Genomic DNA, 26,666 nt, shown 5'->3' with positions numbered 1-26,666 from the left:
TAGCGATCGGAGTGGGCGGGGGGTGTCGACGCCGCGACATGCTAATATCGCCGTGTCGGCGATATGTCGCCGACATTTTGTACAGTGCCTAATAGCTTACACCCTATACAAAACCATGGCAACATCAAAGCTAAACTGAAATGAATCAAGTGGAACTCTAAAGCGAAGAAATGGAAAAAATGTGGAATTATTGGGATGGCATTTAGCTCCATTAACCGATGGAGGTTCCTTTAGTGGGTAATACTGTTGAAGGTGCCGTCGATCACAAAGGCTGCCCGGCAATTCTATTAGAAACCGGCAGATGGAGATCTTCTATTTTCATAATTGGTAGTATTACAGAGTTTAATAGCACAACCTTCTGGTTAAGCTGGTCTTTGTTTGTTGCCCAAATCTTGAAATATTGGTTGCAGGTGTGGAGATAGCAGAGAGGTCTTCGTATGTTGGAATTGCTACGTACCTTATAACCTACTTGATTGGGCCATTGGATCAGTCTTTTAGGAGCTTTTGTTGCCGATGCTTATTGTCTTGGGTGATACTGGGCTGTTATCTTTGCTTCACTCTTCTATTTTTTGGTTCGTCTCTCTACTCTGTCTTTGCTATCTATCGTTATCGGATTTTTATCTTGGCCATGTTTAACTAGGTTTAACAAAAATCATTTTTGGTTGAAAATAAAGGTATTCCTCAAATCTGATTGTGACTACAATCTGAATAGTAGTCTTCCAAGTCTGTATTATGCCCCAAGCCCAAGACCTAACCCCAACATGTAATTTAATTTCAAACGGGCTGAAATGGGTTGTTGATGGTCTCATAATCAATCCAACAATTCTAAGCACAAGCCAAATCAAACTCCAACCCAACTCGAAACTTTGCTAATAGTCCCTGTTCAGATTGGGTGCTTTCAGCCTGAACCAAAAAGAAAAATTGGATCTGGCCCGGACAGACCCATTGACACCCTTCATTGAGGGCGTAGGAAAAGGTTAGGGTGGAGTGATAGTGGGTTGCAGGAGGGTTGGGTTTGGGGTGCCTTCAGAAGAAAGGGGATGGTTGCTGCAACTGTGTTTTAGGGAGAAGGAAAGACTAACAAAAAAGTTTTTGAAAAATAATGACAAATTAAGGGGGAGAGGGAAATAGATTAATTGATTAAGATGTGATAATGAGGGAGTATTTTTGGGTGTTTAAACTAACAAAGAAGGAGATGTAAGACCTAGACTTTTTGGGGAACCAGAAGTAGAAAATTTGAAAGGGGAGTTTGAGTAAATAGGGGGTAGTTCAGGGGAGAGAAATTTTCCCTTATTTATATTGACCATGTAAGTAGATGACTTATCTAGTAATTAACCCAAACCCAATTGCAGACATGGTCTATTGGTGAGAAGCAGGCCATTTCCCTTGGTATCATCTTCTATTGGCCTTAGGCTGTACCACATGGTTTAGTCTATTTATGCTCACACTAACCAAACAAATCATGGTGAAGGTGCTTATCAGAAGACACACCAGTTCATTATTTTGAGTAGCTCCAAGCTAAAATATCAAACCTGAAGCCTAGGCTCCACTGCAGAAATAATAAAACCAGGAGGCATGACCTTAAAGCTGAATCCTGTTGAGACAGATGGCTCTTCTTCCAGTCCTTGACATCACTTTTTCAAATTGAGTGAAGAAAAAACACTCCATGGTTAAAGAGTTAGGTTGGATTAAGATGAAATTCTGACCTTATCAGATTCCTAACTTGGAACTCATATTGGCTCTTCATAGTGGATTTTATCATTCAATATATAGTGAAGCTTTGATGTCCACATATATGTATACTCATAAACATGCTCCAAAACCACCTTCATCTTAGATTGTATATAATTTTCTCTCAGGCTTTTGTTTCCATACGCTACTGTGTGTTTTGGGAACCTGGACATGACGCAGAAGATTGTGAAACAAGAGAGTCTATCATGAGAGAACTTGAAGATTGTACAACCTACTAAATGCGTATTAAATTTTGTGGGGATTGGGGTTGTTAACATTATCGGCGATGAGTGTTTCTTTCACTCCACTTGATTGGAAAAACAACATTAATTTTGACATCTTATCAACCTCCTCAGTACTGTATCATCCTTTTCTTCTTCTCTCTATATTTGGTGGAACTTGCACAAGGAGGGCACAAACCTTGCGTGCAAGCTTTTGGTCCTGGTCAATTTGATGGGCAACATGTAGAGGAATGCAAGTCTAGGAACTCTTTCTTTAACTGATGGTATTTTGGAATCTGTGGGGGTATTGTGTGTTCAAATGGGGTCTTGGATTTGGAATTCTATGTATTTGTGTGATGGTTGCAATTGCAGTGTTCTTGCTTGGAACCAAGACTTATAGCATGCAGAATGATAACCCATTCATAAGAATCTTGGAAGTGTTTTTTGCAGCAGTAAAGAATTGGCAAGCCACTCCACCTGAAGTGGTTGTTGATGAGGAAGGTGATGGAACTCTTCTCCTATCCAGTGCTAACCAATTCTTGCGCTATTGCATCCTGTTGGTTTTTTGGGGGAAACTGAGAAAGTCACTCCTGTGAAGTAAGGGTAAGGCTGCGTCTATTTTCCCCTCCCAGAACTTGTTGTAGTAGGAGCTTTGCACACTGAAATGTTTATTTATTTCATGGTGTTATAAGTTGAAACTAGGATGTATGATATGATATTTACCTTTTTAAAAATTGATATCTGAAAACTATTTCAATTGCTTCACTGAAATCACTTTGAAATTATTTTGGGTCTACTAATTAATGTAATATGTTCCCAGCAGGGACAAAAATATCTGTTAATTCCAAGACAACTGTCACTATACCTATTGATTTTGTTCCAAAGGAATGGTAGACAAGGTAACCCCGGGGGCTCCCCCTCTCTTTTTCTCCGTCCTGTTCCCTTACTGCAGTCCTGCCCCAACCCTCTCTCAGCTTCTCTGTCCTAAGCCTCAGTTTCTGCTGTTCTTCCACCCCTCCCTCCCCTGCATTGCTCTCTCTATACTCTGTTGTGTGGTTGGTCTGGGTTGGGAGGTTTGGATGCTTATTCGGTGATAGAAGAAGAAAAGATCATATCTGTTCTCTAAACTAGAAGTAGTAAATGAAGAGTAAATTGAAGTTCAATAAACAAATTTGGAATGATTTGGTGCCAAGAAGAGAGTCCAATTGATTTCACTTCCCTTCCCTTTGTTTCCCCTGCAGCCAAATGAAACTAGGGATTTTGACTTGTAATAGGGTCATATGGCTTTAGTAAAATGATTTGATTCACTTAATGCTATTAATTAGTATAGGAAATTGCATACTCTACTTACAAGCAGATCGAGATTAAGTCCACTTTGTGAGTATTTTTGCCATAGACATTACTTTGTGCTCTTACAACACTTGAGCCATCAGCTTTCCCAGTTAGGCTGGGAGAGATCATGACAGTTTTGAGAATATCTCTGATTTATGCCATACTATAAGAGCAGTTTTACTCAGTACCCAGAATACTTATTTCTTCTTCATATGTTTCAGGTTTCTTGACAAGGCATTGGCTACTACATCTGAAAATTCCAAAAAAGGTCGGTTGGTATGTAGTGTCGATCAGGTGGAAGAAGCCAAGGCATTACTAAGGTTGTTTCCTGTATGGGCTGCGTGTTTAGGATTTGCAGTTATGGGTGCACAATCCACCATTCTTCAACAAGCAAGAGGCCAAAATGGACAGAACATTAATAGGATCAGGTTTCAGATTCCACCTGCCTCCCTCCATACCTTTTCAGCCTCTCCATTGATTTTCTCATTCCCATCAATGAGCACATCCTTATTCCAATTGCCTGAGCTTTTACCCTGAAATCTTCTGGCTAAACAACACTAACAAAGAATGGGCACTGGATTAGTTTTCTCTACAATGTCCATGGTGGTCGCAGCATTAGTTGAGAGGAAAAGGCTTCAAATTGCCAGTTATTACAAGATAGTGGATGTACCAGAAGCAAAAGTTCCTATGAGAGTGTTGTGGTTGGTTCCTCAATACATCTTATGTTGAATTGCTGATGCCTTTACTATGGTTGGTCTGCAAGAGTTTTTTTATGTTCAGTCTTGCCCAGTACCTAAGCATCTTTGGTATAGGAAGCTTTCTAAGTAGCTTTCTTGTGTCTGTCATTGAGATGTTGACAAGTGAGAATGGCCAGGACAGTTGGTTTTCCAACAACCTTAATAGGGCTCATCTTGATTACTTCTACTAGCTTCTTGCTGGTGACCATCTTGGTACTCTTGTGTTGCCTTTTTATTTGCAGCTTGCCAAATCTTATGTCTATAGAAGGTGACCTATTACATAAGCCTCCATGTAGTGTCTTCTAGTACTGCTGACATCAATCGTTTGCAATGCTCTTGTATAATTCCATGCTTCAAAAATTGCTGGCAACATTAGTGATGTCTTGGGCAATAACCATACGTAAATGACATTTGATGTCTCATTAATTTAATATAAATTAAAGGGTTTTCCATCAATAATTTTGTCAAAGATACCATTCTTAAAGTGAAAACTAATAGTTGAGTTTATCCAACCTTCTTGGGTTACTATTACTCAACCTCTTACCGTACAGAGGTGATAATACCCTCTCTACTATTCCTTATATTCATCCCAAGACATGAACACCTCATAAAATTTTCATTTAGATCCTATCAGGGTCTCACCCAAGTCATTGTTAATTAAAAAAAAATCGATATAAATAAGAAATGAGGCCATTGTGGTCATAAAATTATCGATACAAAATAAGAAATGCAAAATATCATTTTTTTTTTTAAATAACAAATAAATCAAATCTGAGGGGATTGAAAGAAAATTATCCAAAATTTCTAATCACCATATACGAAGAGGAACTTGTCCCATACTGGTATATATATAGTGATAGAAACATGAAAATGACATTCACCATAGGGTTGAGGCATCCTCTCACTTTTACATTGGTTAGGCAAAAAGCTAGAGTAGAGTGACAAGTTAGGCATAAATGCATGTTTCATGCGCATGCCTCTATCAAGTTTTCAAAGGCCTGCGCGTAGTAGTTAAAATTTCAAAAGAAGAAAAATGGATCCTCATGAAACGACAACACAAGGATTCTTTCTCTTACTTTTTATATAACTATCACTTTGTCACTTTCAACGTTTCATCAGTTCCTTGAACCCAAGGGATCAAAACATTTTCTAAGTCTAATTTCTCTACTCCTGACTTCTACCAAAGAAAAATGAGAAAGGTTTTTCTAATCTGAGGGTAAAATCTCACCATATTTAGGGAATTCATCTTAAATTCAGAGGTAGAATTTTCTTTCTAAATGTGTGACTGAAGGATATATATTAGATAGATGGGGTGAGAATTCTGACCATTATTTAACAACTTTTGTCAGTGGATCTATTAATGTTCAAAAGTAGACTTTTCTCTTGAATATACGACGGAAATAAACTAAGGTAGGGTGATCAAGCATCCAATTTGTCATCATTGAGATAGGTTCCGTCTTAAATATGTGGTGAAAGAATGCTAGAATTGCGTTAGAATTGCGTGAGAATGTGTATGACTATGTAACAATTCATTAGGTGAAAAAGGAGAGATGATTATTTTTTCTTTTTGAATATCCAAGCTTTATATGGTATTCCTATAACAGTCATGGAGGACTCATGCAGATGAGATTTCTCAGCCCTCCTTGAGACAATAAACCAAATAAAGTCTGTGATATCACAAGTGGGAGCCACGAAAAATTGTAACATGAGATCACATATCCCATTTTGGCATCACGTACACGTCTCACATTAGCTTATATACATGAACTGCCAACAGGGTTTACGGGAGGGAACTGAGGGAAGAAGGCTTTGCTTCTTCCTCAGTCATGGAGGCTCCCCTACTGAGCAGCGACACCGTTGAAGGAGCCGTCAACCACGAAGGCGGTCCGGCGATTCGATCAAAGACCGGAAAATGGAGATCTGCTGTTTACATCATTGGTAAGTATTATTCATTACAGAGCTTCATTTAACAATCTTTTCATGGAAGTAGCAGTGGGGGTGGATATTCAAGGTTGTGAAATTGTAAAAAACGATGCAGGAGTGGAGATGGCAGAGAGGTTTGCTTATTATGGGGTTGAAGACAACCTGATAACCTACTTGACTGGTCCATTACAGCAGACGACGGTAACGGCCGCCGTGAACGTGAATACATGGGCAGGGGTGTCTTCCATGCTCCCTCTCTTTGGAGCTTTTGTTGCTGATGGGTATCTTGGGCGATACTGGACTATTCTCTCCGCTAATCTCCTCTATGTTTTGGTCCGTTTCTCTCTCTCTCTCTCTTTTGGTGTTCTCCACGAAAATTTGTTATAGAATTACACATGAAATTATCCATATAGTTTGGGGAAATGAAAATAAATTATCAATATAGAAATTCTCTCTTGATGAGCTTGGGATTTTCCGGTTAAAATTTGCCTGGAAAAAAATTTATGAATTTTTTGACTTTAATCGGAGAATTCCCCAAGAAAAATCTGGTTGGATCAAATACTTAAAAGGTGTTCTATTGTTTAACATTCTATTTTTCAATTAAATAAAGCTTTGAGTTTTATAGAAGTAAACATTATTTTATGCCTAATGGGGCTTGATCTAGTGTATTTGCATTACTTTGAATTAGTTTAGCATAGATGGGCAAAAGTATGGTACCTATCATTTAGTATCAAAATCAACATGAGATGAGAATGAAAATAACCAAGAAAATAATATGTGATACCATTTAGATTTAGAATATCATCTACCCGTCAAGGTAGAAGTCTATGGTCCTCTCACATTTCTCCACCACAAATTAGGAGGAACATCAGCCTTTGATTTTTCTTATTAAAAGTTTAAAGTTGTGCCCTTAGAGTAGAAAAGTGTGAGGGGAGTAAGACCTCTACCAGTTGAGGATTGGTGATCCGAATTCTTACTTTTTATGTCCTCACACTTTTTAATCGATATATTGGTCTTAAAGCCATGTTATGTTTTGTAGGGGTTGAGCCTATTAACATTATCAGCGCTGCTTCCTTCTTTGATTCCATCTAGTTGTGATGTAAAAAACACAATATCTTGCCATCCTCCTCAATACCAAGTCGTCATCTTCTTCTCGTCTCTATATTTAGTGGCGCTTGCACAAGGTGGTCATAAGCCATGCGTACTAGCTTTTGGTGCAGATCAGTTTGATGAGCAACACCCAGGAGAATTCAAGTCCAAGAGCTCTTTCTTTAACTGGTGGTATTTAGGGTTGTGTAGTGGTATTTTGTTTGCCAATGTGATCTTAACATACATTCAAGACAACCTAAATTGGAGTTTTGGATTTGGAATTCCATGTGTTTGCATGATGGCTGCAGTTGCAGTTTTCTTGCTAGGAACCAAAACTTATCGCTACAGTGTTAACATTGGCAATGAGAATCCATTCAGTAGAATTGGGCAAGTGTTTATTCAAGCAGCAAGAAATTGGAGAGCCTCCCCACCAGCAGCCATTGTTGACGAAGAAGGAGATAAGACTCTTCTCATACACAGTCCTACAAGCCAATTCAGGTAAATAACTCTTAAAAGACTCTCTATTGCTCGTATATCAAAGAGCAGCTACTTATTTTCTTGTTGCTCATCTGTTGCAGGTTTCTTGACAAGGCATTGATGGTTACTTCATCTGAAAATTCAAAGAAAGGTTGGAAAGGATGTAGTGTCAATCAGGTGGAAGAAGCAAAGTCATTACTGAGGTTGGCTCCTATATGGGTTACATGTTTAGTATTTGCAACTGTGAATTCACAATCTTCCACATTCTTCACTAAGCAAGGAGCTACAATGGACAGAAAAATAGGGTCATCAGGGTTCCAGATATCACCTGCTTCTCTTCAAACCTTTGGTAGTCTCTCCATTGTTCTGTTCATGCCTATCTATGATCGTATACTTGTTCCAATCGCTCGAAGTTTTACTAAGAGAACTTCTGGCATAACAGTGTTACAGAGAATAGGAATTGGAATAGTTTTATCTATAATCTCCATGGTGGTTGCAACAGTAGTTGAAAGGGTAAGACTTCAAACTGCCATAGATTGCAAGATAGTGGATAGCCCAGAAGCAACAGTTCCTATGAGTGTTTGGTGGTTGGTTCCTCAGTACATTTTGTGTGGAATTGCTGATGCCTTCACCAGGGTTGGTTTGCAAGAATTCTTCTATGACCAGATGCCCAAAGGGTTGAGGAGTCTTGGTGTTGCCTTTTATCTCAGCATCTTTGGTGCAGGAAGCTTTCTAAGTAGCTTCCTTATCTCAACCATTGAAGAGTTAACGGGTGCAGATGGCCATGAGAGTTGGTTCTCAAACAATCTTAACAGGGCTCATCTTGATTACTTCTACTGGCTTCTTGCTGGTCTAAGTTCTCTTGCATTGCTCTTTTATTTGTATTTTGCCAAATCTTACGTCTACAGAAGAGAGAATTTTATATAGTGTTTTACAAGCTTTCCTACAGTATTCACGTTCACGTGTAAGGCAATATAAATGAGAAGGATCTATGTATGATATAAAAGTGATTTTTCTGGACAACATAGACGATCAAATCAATGAGATATGACATGGAAGAGCAATTCAAAGAGAGGGGCATGCTGGAGAGAGATTTCTCCGATCTAACGAATTAGAAAGTAGGTTTCATCATTTGCTTACGAGACCGAGCTAGGAGCAAGGGAAGCCAAGGTTAATTACTAGCGATAGCAAAGGCTTTGAGCAGGGAGCTGGCTTGGTTCATGGTGGTTAAAGATTAAGTTCAGATAGGAGAACTGGAAGAAGTGCAATAGGAAGCCTTGGAAACTTTACAATAGAGGTATAAATGGAAAATCGAAATTCTCTTCTGAATTTGCATTTGAATTTGTTTAGAGGTATTCAAATCCGTCTGTTTAATAATAATGGGATAAGGATATGGTAATACTCATTTTCGACCAATAAAATAATCTGATTATGTTACTTATTTGAATTCAATTTCTTATTTTTATAAATTTTTTACTTGAGAAATGTAAAAAATTTTTTTAGATTTTCTCTAAAACAAAATACAAAGTTGTCAAATTCTTAAATTTTAAACCTAATTCTCACAAATAAAAGAGTAAAGATGTCAGCAAGTAGTCAAAAGCTCATATTCAATATGGATCCATATCCATTTAGAAGAATCTATTTAGCAAAACTAATAGAATATTATCCAAATCCATCTAAATATAATAGGATATAGGTATGGCATTACTACTACGGTACTACCCTATCCGCTTACACCCCTTTGAAAAATAACATGTTGGAATAGGAGGAAGATCAGCGGATAATATTTTCTGAAATGAAGAATATTTATTTATTTATTATTTTTGGTAATTTAGACATACCTCCCCTGTGTTGTGATGTAGTTTCTTAGGTAAGCCCATTATCACCCTAATCCTAACTTAAGGTCTAAAATTTTTGTCTCTAATCTTGAATCATGATGGGCCAAGCCAAGCTCAATTTTGATTTAATTGTCCGTGATTGGGTCTAGTCATGACAAGTGGGCCCTAGCCTTGCCCAAGTTCTTCACTTGAAAGGTTCTATTCTTATCCCTAATCTTAATTAGCCTTGACCTAGCCCTATCCTAACCAAGGTTCGGCATGTCGGCCCGTGTCGCCGTGTCGGACCCTAGCGACACGGAGACTCGGGCGACATGTCGCCAAAAGTCAGGCGATTTTGGGAGGGTTAAATTGTTAACGTCGTCTTCTCCAGTGGTTCATTGTCTTCGCGCAGAGGTCTTCTCTGGTCTGGTGGTTCATCGTCTTCGGCAAAGGGCTTTTCTGTTCTTGTTGGATCTTTGAGAGAGAAAGTGAGAAGAGAAGACGGTGCTACTGTAAATCTACCAGGGCCTCCCAAAACTCCTGCTGCCAACACTCGCTCTGCCATGGCCACTGCAGAATCGGTGCAGGCTGCAGGTGTGCAACAGCTCAGGTTGAAATAACGAGAGGGCTTTGAGGAGGACGGAGCGAGAGAGGGAATCGACGAAGATGAGTTTTGATTCGGCATGGCGGAGAGGATTGAAATGGTGCGAGTGTCGAGATGGACTCATGGACGTTGATGGTGTTGAGAATTGCTCCAGCCATCGGAACGGCGAAGTGGAGTTCGTACATGGCCGGAATATTTGGGGCAAAGACAAAGACGACTTGGCCTCTTCGAATTCCGAGAAAGGAGATTGCAGAAGCGATTTGGAGGCAATGCTAGTAGGTTTGAGACCAAGTGAAGGTGGTTTCATTGTAGACGATGGAGGTACAGTCACCGTAAACAGTAGAAGCTTGTTGGAGGAACCCTAAGGGTGTGAGAGGAGAAGAATTTGCAGAGTTTGGCTTGAGAAGATGAAGATCTTAGGGTCGATATTTCGACCGTCGGCGATATATCGCCGACTTTTGGTTACTTCGGTGTCGTTGGGGGGTGTCGTATCCCCCCCAGTGACATGGCAATTTTTCGCCCCGTGTTGGCGATATATCGCCGACATGAGGAACCATGATCCTAACAATCAAAATATAAAAAAATATCTTAATTAAATTTTAAAAAAAAATGAGTAAATCATATTTACACCACTTCTATTTGCTGACAATTACGTTTACAACTTGTGGAATCAACTACTCTATTATACAAGTCACCTTGTTCTGAATGCCATTAGTTTAAAGATAAAAAGACGTATCTATCTCCATTGAATCTAAATTTATGTTTAATATAATATATATTAAGCATAAATTTAGAAAAATTAACTTGAGGTGAATCGACTTATTTTTAGGAGACTTTTCAAGAAGTTGCTTTGAAAATTTAGCTTTATTAAATATTCAAGAGTTTAAATATGATATATATATAAAGTCCAGTCAATATTTAGGGTGAATCGACTTACTTTTTAGGAGACCTTTTAAGAAGCTGCTTAGAAAATAGTATTAAATGTTCAGGAGTTTGAATATGATATACATTAAAGTCAGTCAATACTTAGGGTGAATCGACTTATTTTTAGGACACTAAGCTGCTTAGAAAAAATAGCTTTATTAGATATTCAAGAATTTGAATATGAAAAACCTTTGAGTTTTACTAATACTTCAGCTCAATATTAGAATACTAGGAGTGACTTCATCACTTACCTGGACTTGTTTTCATTGCATATGAGAAGAGTCTCACTCTCACCACCTTCCTCATCAACAATGGCCATTGGTGGAGTACTAGCTTGCCAATTCCTTTCTATTTGAACAATGTATGTTAAGATCACATCGGAGCACATAATACCACCAGTTAAAGAAAGAGCTCTTGGACTTGCATTCCTCTGGGTGTTGTATCTACACCAAAAGCTAGTGTGCATGGCTTGTGGTTGAGACGAAATCTAGACTATAGGCTGTATTTATCAAAATAATCACTTACGAGAAACGATGGTCGAGATTTCGTCTCAACCACAAGTTTTGATCTAGACTGTAGGCTACACAACAATTTTGTGATATAACAACACCACTTTAGTTTCTAAGAAAACTGTTATCAACTTTTTTGATTAATGAGCATTCGATTAATACATCAAGCACAATCTTTTATAATAGAAGAAATTACATTTACACTCTTTTTATATGCAAACAATTGCATTGGTCCCTCCTATAATTTATTCTATTACAAATGTTTATAGTACCATTAGTTTTAAACATAAAAAAATATATATTTACGCCTATTGATAGTTTTAAACATAAAAAGATATAAAATCTCATATTGAGATTCAATAGGAGTAAAATGTCGTCCTATGTTTAAAATTACTAGGTTTAGAAAGATGTTTTTAATAAAATAAAGGGTAAATATCACTTATCACCCCTCTTAGCTAGACAAATAATACTTACACCCCCTCTTACTTGGATAATATCACTTACCTCCTATCTGTTAATTTTTTCAGTTAAATTTAACTTTTACGTTAAATATTTCTCTCCCCAAAATACCCTTGGCTGAATTTTTTTTTAATTTAAACCCTAAATTACCTTAATCACCCTAACAACTAAAATACTAAATTATTCTCAATTAAAACAATTGTTAAAAACCAAAATACCATATTTAAAACCCAAATTATCTTTAATTATTAAAACCCAACATACCTTTTTTTATATATATAAAACAACTAAAATAACACGAACTGCTTGATATCAAAATGCAATTTCAATACTGAATTATCAAAAGGGTATGTTGGGCTTTTAATAATTAAAGATAATTTGAGTTTTAACGATGGTATTTTGGTTTTTAACAATTATTTTAATTGAGTGTAATTTAGTATTTTAGCTGCTAGGGTGATTACGATAATTTAGAGTTTAAACTAAAAAAATATTTTTAGCCAAGGGTAATTTGGGGTTTTAGAAAAATATTTAACGATAATAGTTAAATTTAACCAAGAAAGTTAACAGGGGGAAGTGTTTGATATATTTGCTAGGTAAAAGGGGAGATAAATGATATTATCCAAGTAAGAGGGGGTGTAAATGCTATTTGTCCAGCAAAGAAGGGAGATAAATGGTATTTACCTTAAAATAAATTCTCTGAGGTGTAAATGTAATTTTTTTCTTTACAATAAAGTTGACGATGTCAACAACCCATCATAGGGTTAAAAGGATGAGTTGACATTCTTTACTTGCGAAAAACAGATGCTCTTGTCCTACTCCAATCCCATTTTCTTGTAAGTTATTTTTTTATTAAAATAATGCAAAAGTATGGAATATAGAATTGTACATTATTTTATTCTTTTATACTTAAGGTTAGAGTTAGGGTTAGCATCAGCATTAAATGTCTAAACTACTCTTGCCCCTCCTGGCCTTGTAAGCTAGGATTAGGATTAGGATTAGGGCCAACCAGTGGCGGAGTCACGTTGGGACCGGAGGGGGCCATGGCCCCCCGGACTTTTTGAAATTGTAAGTATCCTTGTTTTTTTCCTTATTTCTCTATCTTTAAATGTGAAATACCACTATTTGGCCCCCCTCCAAAAATTAAAAATAAAAATTTAAGATAAAGATGATGGGTACAAATGTCATTCATAATCTTTATCTAATAGTTATCATTAAATTCCTAGTTTTAAGGAATAAAAAATTAAATTATAATTAAAAACTAACTCACGATCCATGAATTTCTCCTTATATATTCTCTCCTATTTTCATTTCTATTTATTCTCTCATGAATCTCCTCTTTTATTCCTATTTTTTCTCCTTTTTTTTTCTCACACGTCTCACCAAATATTAAAGTAGTTAGCAAACTTTGGAATTTTCCTAAATCTTCTCCACATCAGGTATTCACTTTCTCTTTCTCAAATTATTCCTTTCTCTCTCTCACACATGAATTTTCTATTAATTTACCTAATTTTTAATGTAGACTCCACATTAAAATATAATAATATTTTGAGATGAGACCTACAGTGGGTCCCACATTGGCCCACATACATTCGGCCCCCCCAATCCTATTAAACCTAGCTTTCACCTACTCAGTGAATTTAGGGTTGTTATTGTACCATATATCTTTGATGCAAAACTGAAAAACACTTTAATTTTATAGTGTTCCCCATGTTCATGTGGCAAAACATAAATCTATGGGCAAAAATAGTCTCCTCATCATAGATGAAAGAAAATATACTTCCATCTACCTAGGGTCTTTTTGGTATCAATTCTCATTCTTAATTTTTAAAATGTTTTATTTCTTTGATGTGTTTGGTATTCATTTTAGATCTTATATTTAGTTTAGAGAATACTTCAAAGTTCATAATAGATTTTTTGCATAAGCCATTAGAACTCCAAGTGTTAATTAAAGGTAGAATAGTCAATTCACATTCTGAGTTGATGACTTTGATCTTCTATGGAAGAGGAAAGGTAGTTTGAGGTTTTGGAGTTTCAGGTCAAGGAAGAAGCCATTTGCTGGTGCTAAATCCGATCTAGGCTGCTCTCTTTCAAAGCTGAATTGCCTTATATGGCTTGTAGGTATTTGATGGGCTTAGTTGGTTCACCTTGTGCTAGAAGTACCCATTTTCATCTGGAGTAGTTCTTACAGTTCATATGATTGTTTGATTAAAATCCCATTAACAAATCTAATTATCATACAGCAAAAAGAGACTTTGGATTGGGGAAGAAGATGGGTGAAAATAGCATCTCTTCACCCACAGCTTAAATTACAAATTGCTTCGGGACTTGTTCTAAAAATTATTACCAAATTTTCCAAACTTGATTTTCATTTCATAATTTATTTTAGATAATAATTATAAAATCATTTTTTATTTTTAATAGGAATTATACAATGATGAAAAATGATGAAAAAGAAGATAAGAAATGACTAATCATAAATGTGTGATTCATGGCCAAAAGTTCTTAAAATTGTCTTGGAGTGGTTATAATAACTTTTTCCCTAAACAAAGTCAATATAAATCCCCCACCTGCTCAGTCTCTTTCTATTGTATCTCTTTCTTTGCTCACATTTTGAGTTGTGACACCAACAAATTGATTGACGCGGCCACAATTGATCGATGCAGCTACAATTGCTTACTTCTGTACATAAGAAGACTTATATGCCAATATATGTCCAATTAGTAAGATGTAATGTTTGGGCATCGAAATCACTTTAGAGGGTAAAATGATCATTTTACACAAAGTTAACTTAGCAATTTTAATCTAAAAAAATGGTTTTTATTTTTTTTAAATTTTTTATAGCAAATAATTTTACAGTCTCAACAAATTAGCAACAGAAGAAAATGAAAGAAGAAACACCAACCCCACTCCCGTCTATGCGATGACACTTGCACCATTGCAACCAAACCCACATCAATATATAGAAATGTCAAAAAATAATTTGAGGTAGATTAATATGTATTTACTCTGAAATATATGAATGTGGTCACATTTTAACATTAGGTTCAGAATTATGTAAGACAATTCAATTCATATTTATTTTTAAGGTGCTCAAAAGTCAGCAAACAACCCATCTTTCAAGGGTTGGTTGGAAAATAAAACAAGTAAAGTATTTCAAAATAAAAAAATATAAATATTAACTAAATATTTATGTCAAATATTGCATAAAAAATGCAACTAAAATTATGATAATTTATACAACTCAGAATTTTTTTAATAGGTTTTCTTCTTATAATGGGATTCAAGGTAACCTCAAGAGACTTTCTTTGCTTCAGTCATCAATGTTTCATTCGTTTCCCTCATTATTTATTGATATTAGAATCAAACATGGAAGCAATCACTTGTTCATTTCAACAATCAAAATGAAGTATAACTGAAGCAAAAAGGACAAGTGGCTAGCTCTCACATGTTCATCTACCATACACATGATTCATTCTTTGAATCTTCTTCCTACGTATTCGATGTAGACTTACAAGCTATTTCCTTAGACGAAAACGATAAAAAATTGAATGAAAAATAGAAGCAATCGAATTTTTAATGTACAAGACCAGAAAGAAGAGGAAAGTATTACTGTCCTCTAATGGCAATGTTCACTTGAAATTAAAGTTCAATCTTCTTTTTCTTTTCTTTTTCTTTTTTACCATGCAAGCATCTTAGACTAATATACACACCTACAACTATTGCAATATTAAATGTAAAGAAAAAATTTAAAATTTACCCAAAAAAAATATTCTATAGAAAAAATTACATTAAACATTGTTTTTGGAAAAAAATTTAGAGATGTCCCAAGATAATTGGCAAAAAGTACAAATACCTAAAAATATACTCAAATTGGTAGAGACAACTCAAAATGTTTCTTAAGTTTGTACACTAGTACATTCCGTTGGCAAATTACGCTTAAGTCACGATTAGATAACATTATTCTTGTATTGCTCTTAATCTCTTGTGATTTTACAATGTTGTTCCTAATAAAATAGAATCCTAAATTTCATATTCTTTCTTCTTTCATAGTTCTTCCTTGTTGTTTTATTCATCATTTTATATTATAAGACATAGAATAATACAATTAAAGATAGATATATTGTTATTAAACTAACTAATTAACAGTTATAGAAAAAATGGGGTTGATTGTCAATTTGACATGTTTTTAGGATGTTTATGTTTTTCAACAATTATTTTCAAATGTCTTTGAAATTTTTTATTTTTTTTATAAATATCCAAAAACTTATAAAGAATATGAGCAAATACAAAGACCTAGTGGCATTGTTTTTTTATGTAAACAACCACTCAAGCTTGTGTAGGCACTAGGTGGAACCTTTAGCTATGAGTTTGAGGTGTGGGATACATGTTTAATTGTCTTTATCATAAGTTTAATACCAATATGAGAAAATTAAAGAACAAATTATCTATACATCCCTTGGAATTGTAAACAATTACATCTACTATCTCATAAGGTTTTTTAATCGTAATCAACCCACTGATGATAAAAAAAAAAAATTATTCCAAATATGCACCTTTATCTTGCTAATAATGAATGAGGTTAGTTTCCATGAAGCTAAAGTCTACATAGAAAATGACAAATCTTGATATAGACGCATGGTTGTTATAAAAAATAATAATTTACATAATTTATTCAAATTGAATGATCTTAAATCATAAATTCACCTAACCATAAATTCATAGAAAATACCAACAAGACACGGTGTCACTTATATAAGAGGATAATGCGACGACATTTCATATGCAAAACATACATATTTGGAAAGAGAGAAAAAGTTGAAGAGTCTCAAATATCATTCTAAAGACTCAAAGAATCTTTTATTATTATTTAATTAAAGCATTAACATATGCTTATCCAAATAATTTTCTCAAGTATCTCAGACACAGTTGAAACATCTTATTGTACACCTTAAAATGAACCCTACTAGAGATTTTTTTTAATAAATTTCTACCAAAAAGTGAACCATGGGATCAAACCCTCCATTTTTTATTATTTTTTAATTAGTTGTTTGGTTTTTTCTACATTTGTGCTTGCGTATGAAAGATTCAAATGAGGAACAACAAGGTTTGTTAAATGAGATACCACTGGTCTGACCTTGGTTGGCATCATGGACTAATTAATATCTTATATAGGGAGCCCGAGGGGGGAGGGGGAGAGAAGGAAGCTTTAATTTAATTTGCAGGAGTGGTGATCGATCAGCAATGGAAGCTCCCTTGTTAAGTGACACTGTTGAAGGTGCCATCGACCACAAAGGGCAGCCGGCGATTCGATCAAAGACAGGCAGATGGAGATCTGCTGGTTTTATCATTGGTATGTGATCGATGTAGAGCTAAAACAACCTGCAACTTTGAGTTTTAGGGTTCTAGCTAGATCTCTCTCTCTCTCTCTCACGCAATTCTCTAATTTCATGGAATAAAAAATTTTTTCAGGAGTGGAGATAGGAGAGAGGTTCTCTTATTATGGGATTCAAGGTAACCTCATAACCTACTTGACCGGACCACTGCAGCAGTCGACGGTGACGGCGGCGGTGAACGTGAATACTTGGTCAGGGGTGGCTTCCATGCTTCCTCTCTTGGGTGCTTTTGTTGCTGATGCTTATCTTGGCCGTTACTGGACTATTCTCTTTGCTTCTCTTCTCTATGTTTTGGTAGGTTTCGCTCTCTTTCTCTCTCTCTCTTTCTCTCTCTTTTCATCTTTGTCTGCAAGAATGTTTCTGGTAATTTCAGATCATGTTCTTGTACAAGGATGTTCAATGGATTTCATTCCTAACAGACTCTATACGATTAGATTCCATAAAGGCTTGGACGTGTCCTTGTGCAAGGGCATGATCGAGAGTTTGAGATTGGCTTATAGCAAATGAGATGAATTTCAAAAAGGCATTTTTAATAATACAAAATTCTAGGTAGGTATTCATGGAACCCATTCTATTGACGAGAAATTTTTTTATTATTTTTTAAACCTGAAGAGTTTATATATTGGGTGGGGGAATATTATTAATATAGGTGCCACTGGTATCAGACTTCTCGTGGAAAAGTTGAACTTTTATCTACCATTCTTTTTCTTCCCGGGGAAAGTTGGGCTTTTATCCACCATTCTTTTTGTTTTTTTTTTTTTGGTAGGAGACAAATATCCACCATTCATGAGAAAGAGAATGGTGAACAAGTGTGGGGGCTTGAAGAGGCTTTTTTTTTTTTTTTTTTTTTTGTTTTTTTATTATTTTTTTTATTTTTTATATGAGGTTCATCCTTGCGCGCACCTCGATTACATTTCAGGAGAGCTTTTTTATATTAATGTCGCCGAATGGGTGCGAACCCAAGACCTCCCCTAAGGAAGTTGGACCTTTAACCGCTTTAACATTCAGCTTGAAGAGATTTTTTCGATAACCTAAAAGGGAGTTCAGATCCTCTCCACCTAGGTGCATGGTCCACCCATTTTTCTTTTCCATACTCTGACCTAACACAGTGGGTCCGGGTGGCTGTGTCAAGTTGAGTGTGTGAGTGTAAAAATAGGTGTACCCATTTCTAGGAGGTCACCTAGAACCTCACACTTGATCTGATTTGGACTGTATATGTGTGTTCTAGAAGATTTTAGGCCCGGTCATATGTCTATACAACTATCTGCTTTAAGTGTTCTCATCATTTTGGTATCTAACATGGCCCATGCCTCCCTAATTGGAGTATGGATCAACCTTATGTCAAAGGAAAACAATGTTCTCCCCTATTTTTTTTTTATAATTTATTTTCCAAATTTTCTCCCCTAATCTATCCCACAGTAAAGGATGACGTCTACATGGACCCACTAAGATTTTTAATTATAATTATTTTCCAACATTTATACGTCAACTTCCACTACTATTGTAGCGTGGAAAAATATGAGGAAAATACATTGTTCTCTGCTGGTCCTGCTGGAGGACAAATCCAAGCTCGAACAAAACCCACATGTAAGTGGTTCAGATTAAGTGAATCAAATATAAACGGTCCAGATGTGGACCCCTTGGAACAGCGCTGCCCCTTGCTGCTTCCAAGTAAAATTTGATCTAGGCGACCCCTCGTCCACCCATGTGAGCAGAAGTCTAATCATCCATTGAAATCCATGCGTGTTATATGAAGACTTACAAGCAAGGGGAGGATTGCACGCTAGAACAAGTTGAGTAATAAGTCCATGTCATTATCAAAAAAAAAAAAAAAAAGTAATAAGTCCATGTTGCCTTTTCATTGTCCAACCACGTGAGAGATTACTCAAACTCCTTTCTCTTTCTGGCTGGACCAGTTTGGCTTGGTCTTTCTAAAAAGGGTTAAAGACTCGGAATCTTTTCTATTTCATTGACATATTTAATAGAGTTTATTTTATTTAGTTTTTTATTTTTTTATTTTTTTAAGATAAATAAAGAAGGGTAGGGATGCAGTAGTGGCAACCTTATACCCTCGCTATTCACACTTTCAAATTTGAGTTTACCGGTTTCGGCCCAACCTTACTTTACCCTAGGTTGAGCTATGTTAGTCCACACTGATCATGTGAGTGTATAGGTGTAGACTAGTATGGGCAAGCTGGCTAGAGAGTATCCATATTCATTGAACTTCCAAGTGAAGACTATAACACCTACTTATGAAAGACAGGTTATGTTTTGTAGGGGTTGAGCTTCTTAACGTTATCAGCAGTGCTTCCTTCTTTGATTCCATCAAGTTGTGGAGACATCAACACTATCTCAACATCTTGTCATCCTCCTCTATACCAAATCATCTTCTTCTTCTCTTCTCTGTATTTGGTGGCACTTGCACAAGGTGGGCACAAGCCATGCGTACAAGCTTTTGGTGCAGATCAATTTGATGGGCAACATCCAGAGGAATGCAAGTCCAAGAGCTCTTTCTTTAACTGGTGGTATTTTGGAATGTGCAGTGGTATTGTCTGCACCAACTTGATCTTAACATACATTCAGGACAACCTGAACTGGGGTCTTGGATTTGGAATTCCATGTGTTTGTATGATAATAGCACTGGTAGTTTTCTTGCTTGGGACCAACAGTTATCGCTACAATTTCAATGTTGACAATGACAATCCATTTAGAAGAATTGGGCAAGTGTTTGTTGCAGCAGCAAAGAATTGGCGAGCCAGTCCACCGGCATCCAAGGTTGATGAAGAAGGTGGTGGGACTCTTCCCCTCCCTGGTGCTAATCAATTCAGGTAAGTTGAGAATTCCATTTAAATAAAAAAAGACACTGCAAACACCCATCAGACACTAACTTTCTTGTTCCTGGTATGTTTCAGGTTTCTTGACAAGGCATTAGTGGCTACTGCATCTGAAAATTTCAAGAAAGGTTGGGTAGTTTGTAGTGTTAATCAAGTGGAAGAAGCAAAGGCATTACTAAGGTTGGTTCCTATATGGACTGCATGTTTAGTATTTGCAATTGTAACCTCACAATCCTCCACATTCTTCACTAAGCAAGGGGCCACAATGGATAGGAAAATAGGGTTATCAGGGTTTGAAATACCACCTGCCTCCTTACAAACCTGTACCAGTCTGTCCATTGTTCTTTTCATGCCCTTTTATGGTTGTGTAATTGTTCCGATTGCTCGTGTTTTTACCAAAAAACACTATGGTATAACACCATTACAGAGAATAGGCACTGGAATATTTTTATCAATGATCGCCATGTTGGTAGCAGCATCGGTTGAAAGGGAAAGGCTTCAAACCGCCATCGATTACAAGATAGTGGATATACCAGAAGCAACAGTTCCTATGAGTGTTTGGTGGTTGGTTCCTCAATACATCTTGTTTGGAATTGCAGAAGCCTTCAGTATGGTTGGCCTACAAGAGTTTTTCTATGATCAGATGCCCAAAGCTTTGAGGAGTGTTGGTCTTGCCCTTTACCTCAGCATCTTTGGTGTAGGAAGCTTTCTAAGTAGCTTCCTTGTCTCTGCCATTGATAAGTTAACTAGTGAGGATGGCCATGACAGTTGGTTCTCAAACAACCTTAACAGAGCTCACCTTGATTATTTCTACTCACTTCTTGCTGGTCTAAGTGCCATAGGGTTCTTTGTTTATTTGTACTTCTCAAAATCCTATGTATATAATAGGGCAAATATAATGTAAGCCTTTATATGGGCATTTATTTACCTGGGTACAGTTGCTTTTCACAGTATCATGTACACGTGTACAGTTATGTAACAATATCAGTTAATATATATCAGCTCTTCTTCCTCCCTCAATCAACAACACCCCCAACCCCCTTTCTTTCCCTTTTTTTCTTGACAACACACACCCTAAACAAAAAGCAAGAACACAAACAAGCCCAGGCACAGATAACCAAATTCGACTGAGTGAGGCGGCATGAGTATAGAGAAGAGAAAATGCTAGGAAGAAGCATCTACCTAGCATATATCTGTAATGGGAATGGAAAGAATTGAACAATGACAAGTTGCTACTTGACTAGCATAAATGTTCGTTCTCTTAGGAGGGGAGTGTAAAGAGTATGGAGATGAGAGAAATGCTAGGAAGAAGCATTATCTGTAATGGGAATGGGATGACTTGAACAATCACAAATTGCTACTTGGCTAGCATAAATGTTCGTTCTCATAGAAGATTAAACATACATTGTGCTTGTTAACTCTAAAGAAAAGGGAAGGATTCCTTGAGGAACAACCTAGTTGGATGTAGTTAGCTGACTCAATAATAGAACCCTGGGACCCTTAGCGATAACAAGACCTACAAGAGAAGTTTCGATCTTGGGTTGGGTAGGATATATCCAGATCTTTTTCTGTTTTTTCTTTCCCCCAAGAATTTATACAAGTCCTATTCAAAAAACAAGATATTTCACTCTAGATGGATTCATACTCTAATAAGAAGCCACAGAAGATTGACTACATACACCAATCAAGGTTAACATCAATTTGATGTGAACCCCAAATGCGAAATTTCATTACCAAATAAAAATTCTGACATGCCTATCAATGACAAAATATTCACAACTTCAATTGCTGTAAGTCACAGTGCTTGGATACAAATGGGTTTATTCACATCATGCTGCAAAGAGGGGCAACTAAAGGGTTGATTACACACACAATCCTCAAGTTGTAGAAACGGGTCCTCCAAGAGCTCCTTAGCAGACAACCTTTCCTCTGCTGTAACCAGACACTTCTCAATGAACCTCTTCACTTCAGGATCCTTCACCTTAGATAAACCAACAGGTTTTACTCCATTAGTCACCTTCTTATATATCTGAGCTGGGTTCCTACATTCACTATAAGGCAATTCAAAAGTCACCATCTCTAGCAAACACATCCCAAAAGAATATACATCCACCAACTCATTGTAATCCTCCTCATACAACTCTGGTGCCATGAAGGCCGGAGTGCCAACCACAGTCCTGGCTCTCGTCCCTCTTAAAACCGTTGCCAATCCAAGGTCCCCAATTCGAACTTCGCCGTGGTTCCCATTGATATAGATGTTATCACACTTGAGATCTCTATGAATGACGGGAGGGTTGTGACTGTGAAGATAAACGAGACCCAATAAAATCTGCCTCGCCCAACCCTTCATAGCCTTCATATCCACCTTCTTATGCTTCTTAGTGTACTGTCCAAAGCTACCAGAGCTGAACAGTTCGGTTATGATATTGATGCAGTTTGTTTTCTCATCAACCCATGAACTATAGAACTTGATTATGTTTATGTGCTTCAGAGACTTGAGGAGATTTACCTCGGAGTGAAGCATCTCAATGTCTTGTGGCTTCTCCAATATGCAATCGAGCTCGATTTGGCTCCAAGCAACTTCGATACCATCGATTTCATCGAAACCCCTGTAGACCGTCTTCATCGCACCTCTGCCAAGGATATCCTTGTAGCATATGTAGCGACCTGTTGGGTCTGTTTCGGCGGCTTCAGGATCGGGAGGTTCTGGATCTTCACTTTCCATAGAAGTCATGGCTGGATACTTCAGAAGTCCTGCAACAAGTAAGAGTTTCGAATTCGTAGTCTTAGGAAACCCTAGAACTTCGCTTCGAAACAAGAAGAAGAATAAAAAATAACGCTGCAGAAAGGAAGATTGAGCTATTCACGAGACACAAGAAAATCAGAATAACAGGGCTAACGGGAATTCAATCTCGTTGAATCTCTTTCAGAACCGCAGGAAAACGTGAGGATCTGTGAAGAATCGAAGATTTAATACTTGAAGTGTTACATGAACCTTAGGAAATCAGAGTTGTAGTTCAACAGGTAATCGACACGTCAATCTCCGATCTCGTATCTACATACCGTTGGATTCATCTAAGAAAATGAACGCGGCCTGGTTGCGTGGTTCCCACTTCCCATAGGGTGATCTGACAGCTACAAATCAAAATCGAAACGCATACATCGAGAATGGTCAGAAAATCCGTTCCACTGAAGAATAAGGAATATTAATAATGCCTGGAAGAAAGAAAATAATAATAATAATAATTAATGTTTTTTTATTTTCAATTTTGGTAAACCACAATTCATTCACACAAGCAACATGAGAAATATTCGAGTTACAATGCCTAAAAATTCAGTAGTGGAAATAGACCAATCAACCCTCCTTGATAAGGAGACAACCTTCCGTGCCAAAGAATCAGCTACACTGTTAATATTTCTTGGAGAAAAAGAAATTTGCAACCTACAGGTTTTCCAACCAAAAACTTAATATCTCATATCACACTATCCACGTAAAAAGGGGTTTGAATCTTGTCTTTAAGAGCATTGTAAAACTGCAAACAATTGATCTCAGCTTCAATCACCTCAAACCCCTCTGCCAAACATTGAAGTAATCCCTCTCTTAGCACTAAAACTTCTCCTTCAAGCATATGCTGAAATAGACACCGCCACTAGCGATAATCCTCTAAAATCTTGAATAATCAACCTCAGTCCCCCTTTTGATCCCACCTTAGCTGCATCAGAATTCAATTTAACCACACTACCCAAAGGTTTACACCACCTCACTTCCTTCTTTTTTCCTTTCCCATCACCCAATATTGGAGGCTTAACCAAGAGAAGCTGGGAACAACAAAGATCTTTAAATTGAACAAGAGCCTTCTTGAACACCTATGATGGTGTCGAATCCATTCCTTTGAAGATGAGGTCATTATGATAAAGCTACAAATTCTAGCATATTAGTGCCGCTAAACCTACTTGATACCCTTTATTTTGACCTATGCTATCTAATTTCAACCAATCTAACATAAATTTAGTAAACTAAGAGAAATCTGACCCAAACCAAACAGCTCTTGCAAATGCACAATCCATAATTATATGATTTTCTGTTTTTTCACATAATCCGCATCTTGGTCATGTTATATCTTTCACCATTTGTCTCTTCCCTAAGTTAACTCCCGTGCTCAATGCTTTAGAACAACCCCTCCAAATAAAGTTACACACTTTCGAGGGAGCATTATTGCTCCAAACATTTTTCCAAATCCGATCCGGTAATTGAGAGGTTTGATTACCTTGATTCGAATGGTCTCTGACATTGGTAAGGAGGTGATAAGCACTCTTGGTAGTGAAGATCCCATTTCTATTAGCACCCCAAATAAGTCTATCTTCCAATTGAAAAAGATCCAACTGTATTTTTAAGATTTCTTTTGCATCATCAACATGAAAGGTTTGAAGTACTAACTAAGATTTCCATTTTCTAATCTCTTGATCAATCAATTCCCCAACCTTAGTCAGATTTGAGTTTGCTCGAAATTCCTGATGTTGCACCTTGAAATTCCATGTAGAATTCAACCAAGAATCTTCCCAAATATGAATATACTCACTTGAATCACCCTTCCACATTAACCCCCTTTTTTTTTTTTTTTTTGTTTACTTCTCTCCCAACTAAAATGCCTCTCCAAGCCCAAGAGGCCTATGACCCTAAAGAAGCTTCTAGGAAGTCTCAATGAGGGAAATAAAGAGCTTTAATAAGTTTGGACTCTGGATTGGACCAAATCATCCAAGCTAACCTGTCCAAAATAGCTCTATTATGGAGAGATGGATCTCTGAACCCCAAACCCCCCCTTTATCCTTTGCTCTAGACATTTGGTCCCATGTAACCCAACACATCACTACTTTATTCACCTTTTCCTCCCAGTAGAATTGATTGATTGCCTTTTTTTAATTTCTTATGGTGAGCTTCTAGCAACTTGAAATGCGATGCGGCATAATTTTGCATAAGATAGAGCCACTGATTTAATCATCACCTCCTTTCCTACCTTAGATAATAATCTCTTCCTCCATCCTTGTAGTCTATTATCCATCATTTCATTGATTTCCTTGAATAATTCCACCTTTGAAATACCGAATTCTATAGGTATACCTAAATACTTTTTATGACCAGTAAAGAGGGGAATCATCAAAATTTTTGCGAACCATCTTCTGAACTTCTTGAGAGTGTTAGGAGAGAAAGTGATTCCAGACTTCTGAAAGTTAACACATTGACCACTTGCCTTGCAATACAGCTTTAAACATGATTTATGATTATGCACCTCTTTCAATTTTACCTCCGTGAAAATAATACTATCATTTGCAAACAATAAATGAGTAGCAGGATGAGTTCTATTTCTTATCTTCATTCCACAGATAATTCATGCATCTCTAACCTTCATCAACATGGCATTCATGACCTAGAGCATAAGAAAAACAAAGCAGGAAAAAGAGGATCTCCTTGCCTTATGCCTCTAGTGGGAGCAATTGGTTTCTGAGGGACTCCATTCACTAGAATCCGATATGAGACAGAAGTGAGACATGACATAATAATGCCAATCCACTTTTTAGAAAACCCAAAAGCCCCTAATGCTTTCTCAATGAACATCTTCCATCCAATCATAAGCCTTTTGCATCTCCAACTTGATAGCCATAAATAATTTCTTCCCCTTCTCCTTGTGAGAGATATAATGAAATGCTTCATGTGCTACTAAAATATTATCAAAAATGAGTCTACCTGAAATGAAAGCAGATTGTACTGGGAAAATGAGAGTCTTTAGATAAGGTTTAAGTCTATTTGCCATAATCTTACTAATCACTTTGCTAGAGATATTACAAATGCTAATTGGCCTATAATGATCAACTTTTTCAGGTTGATTCACTTTAGGTAGCAAACAAATGTATGTAATATTAGCATGACATAGCATGTGACCAGTTTGAAAAAAATTCTTGAACGAAACTGCATAGATCCTTACCCACAAGAAACCACATTCTTTGATGAAATGCCAATGGCAAGCCATCTAGACTAGGAGCCTTCATTGGAAGCATAACCCATTTAATCTCCTTCTCATCATGTATAACACATAAGTTGTTGTTGGTGTCATAAAAACTCGAGGTTTGGGCTGGTTCGAGCCAATAAGGTTTTATTGACATCCTAGTTTTGTCACTCATCCATCTTAGCATCTTTATTCCTACTATACTAAATTTATCTATATAATACTTATTAGGGTAAATACCACTTACCTCCCCTCTTAGCTGGACAAATAGCACTTACACCCCTTCTTAGTTGGATAATATCACTTACCTCTCTTCTTACCTAGCAAATGTATCAAACACCTCCTCTCTGTTAACTTTCTGGGTTAAATTTAACTTTTACCGTTAAATATTTTTCTAAAACCCCAAACTACCCTTGGCTAAAAATATTTTTTATTTTAAACCCTAAATTACCATAATCATCCTAGCAATTAAAATATTAAATTACCCTCAGTTAAAATAATTATTAAAAATTAAAACACCATAGTTAAAACCTAAATTTTTTTTTTTTTTGGTTGCCAACCCCGATTTCCAAGGCTTTGCCCAGACTAATCCGATGTGCGACGTAGTTGTGGTG

General features: G+C 36.7%; 3 protein-coding genes and 1 pseudogene across 3 annotated transcripts; 3 read left to right on the top strand and 1 right to left on the bottom strand.

The window, feature by feature from the left end:
- The first annotated feature begins 158 nt into the window (after positions 1-158).
- Positions 159-4,379, top strand: LOC149018248 (protein NRT1/ PTR FAMILY 5.10-like; annotated as a pseudogene).
- Positions 4,380-5,823: 1,444 nt separating this feature from the next.
- Positions 5,824-8,580, top strand: LOC149018247 (protein NRT1/ PTR FAMILY 5.10-like). The gene is made up of 4 exons (XM_089152556.1): positions 5,824-5,959; positions 6,060-6,277; positions 6,984-7,531; positions 7,612-8,580. The coding sequence occupies exons 1-4, from the start codon at positions 5,848-5,850 to the stop codon at positions 8,435-8,437; spliced, it is 1,704 nt and encodes a 567-aa protein (XP_089008682.1). The 5' UTR covers positions 5,824-5,847; the 3' UTR covers positions 8,438-8,580.
- An 8,448-nt stretch (positions 8,581-17,028) lies between these two features.
- Positions 17,029-21,046, top strand: LOC149018246 (protein NRT1/ PTR FAMILY 5.10-like). The gene is made up of 4 exons (XM_089154319.1): positions 17,029-17,173; positions 17,293-17,510; positions 19,494-20,044; positions 20,129-21,046. The coding sequence occupies exons 1-4, from the start codon at positions 17,065-17,067 to the stop codon at positions 20,952-20,954; spliced, it is 1,704 nt and encodes a 567-aa protein (XP_089010445.1). The 5' UTR covers positions 17,029-17,064; the 3' UTR covers positions 20,955-21,046.
- A 799-nt stretch (positions 21,047-21,845) lies between these two features.
- LOC149018245 (putative serine/threonine-protein kinase WNK6) lies at positions 21,846-23,157 on the bottom strand. The gene is made up of 2 exons (XM_089153867.1): positions 23,114-23,157; positions 21,846-22,804 (listed from the first exon to the last, which is right to left on the bottom strand). The coding sequence occupies exon 2, from the start codon at positions 22,782-22,784 to the stop codon at positions 21,846-21,848; it is 939 nt and encodes a 312-aa protein (XP_089009993.1). The 5' UTR covers positions 22,785-22,804; positions 23,114-23,157.
- Between the last annotated feature and the right edge of the window lie 3,509 nt (positions 23,158-26,666).

Source organism: Hakea prostrata, chromosome 4 (assembly GCF_041222555.1).
Source record: "Hakea prostrata isolate BN-2017 chromosome 4, UWA_Hpros_2, whole genome shotgun sequence".
Classification (NCBI taxonomy): Eukaryota; Viridiplantae; Streptophyta; class Magnoliopsida; order Proteales; family Proteaceae; genus Hakea; species Hakea prostrata.
The sequence above is the reverse complement of the archived record's forward strand: the minus strand, read 5'-3'. Positions and strand labels throughout refer to the sequence as shown.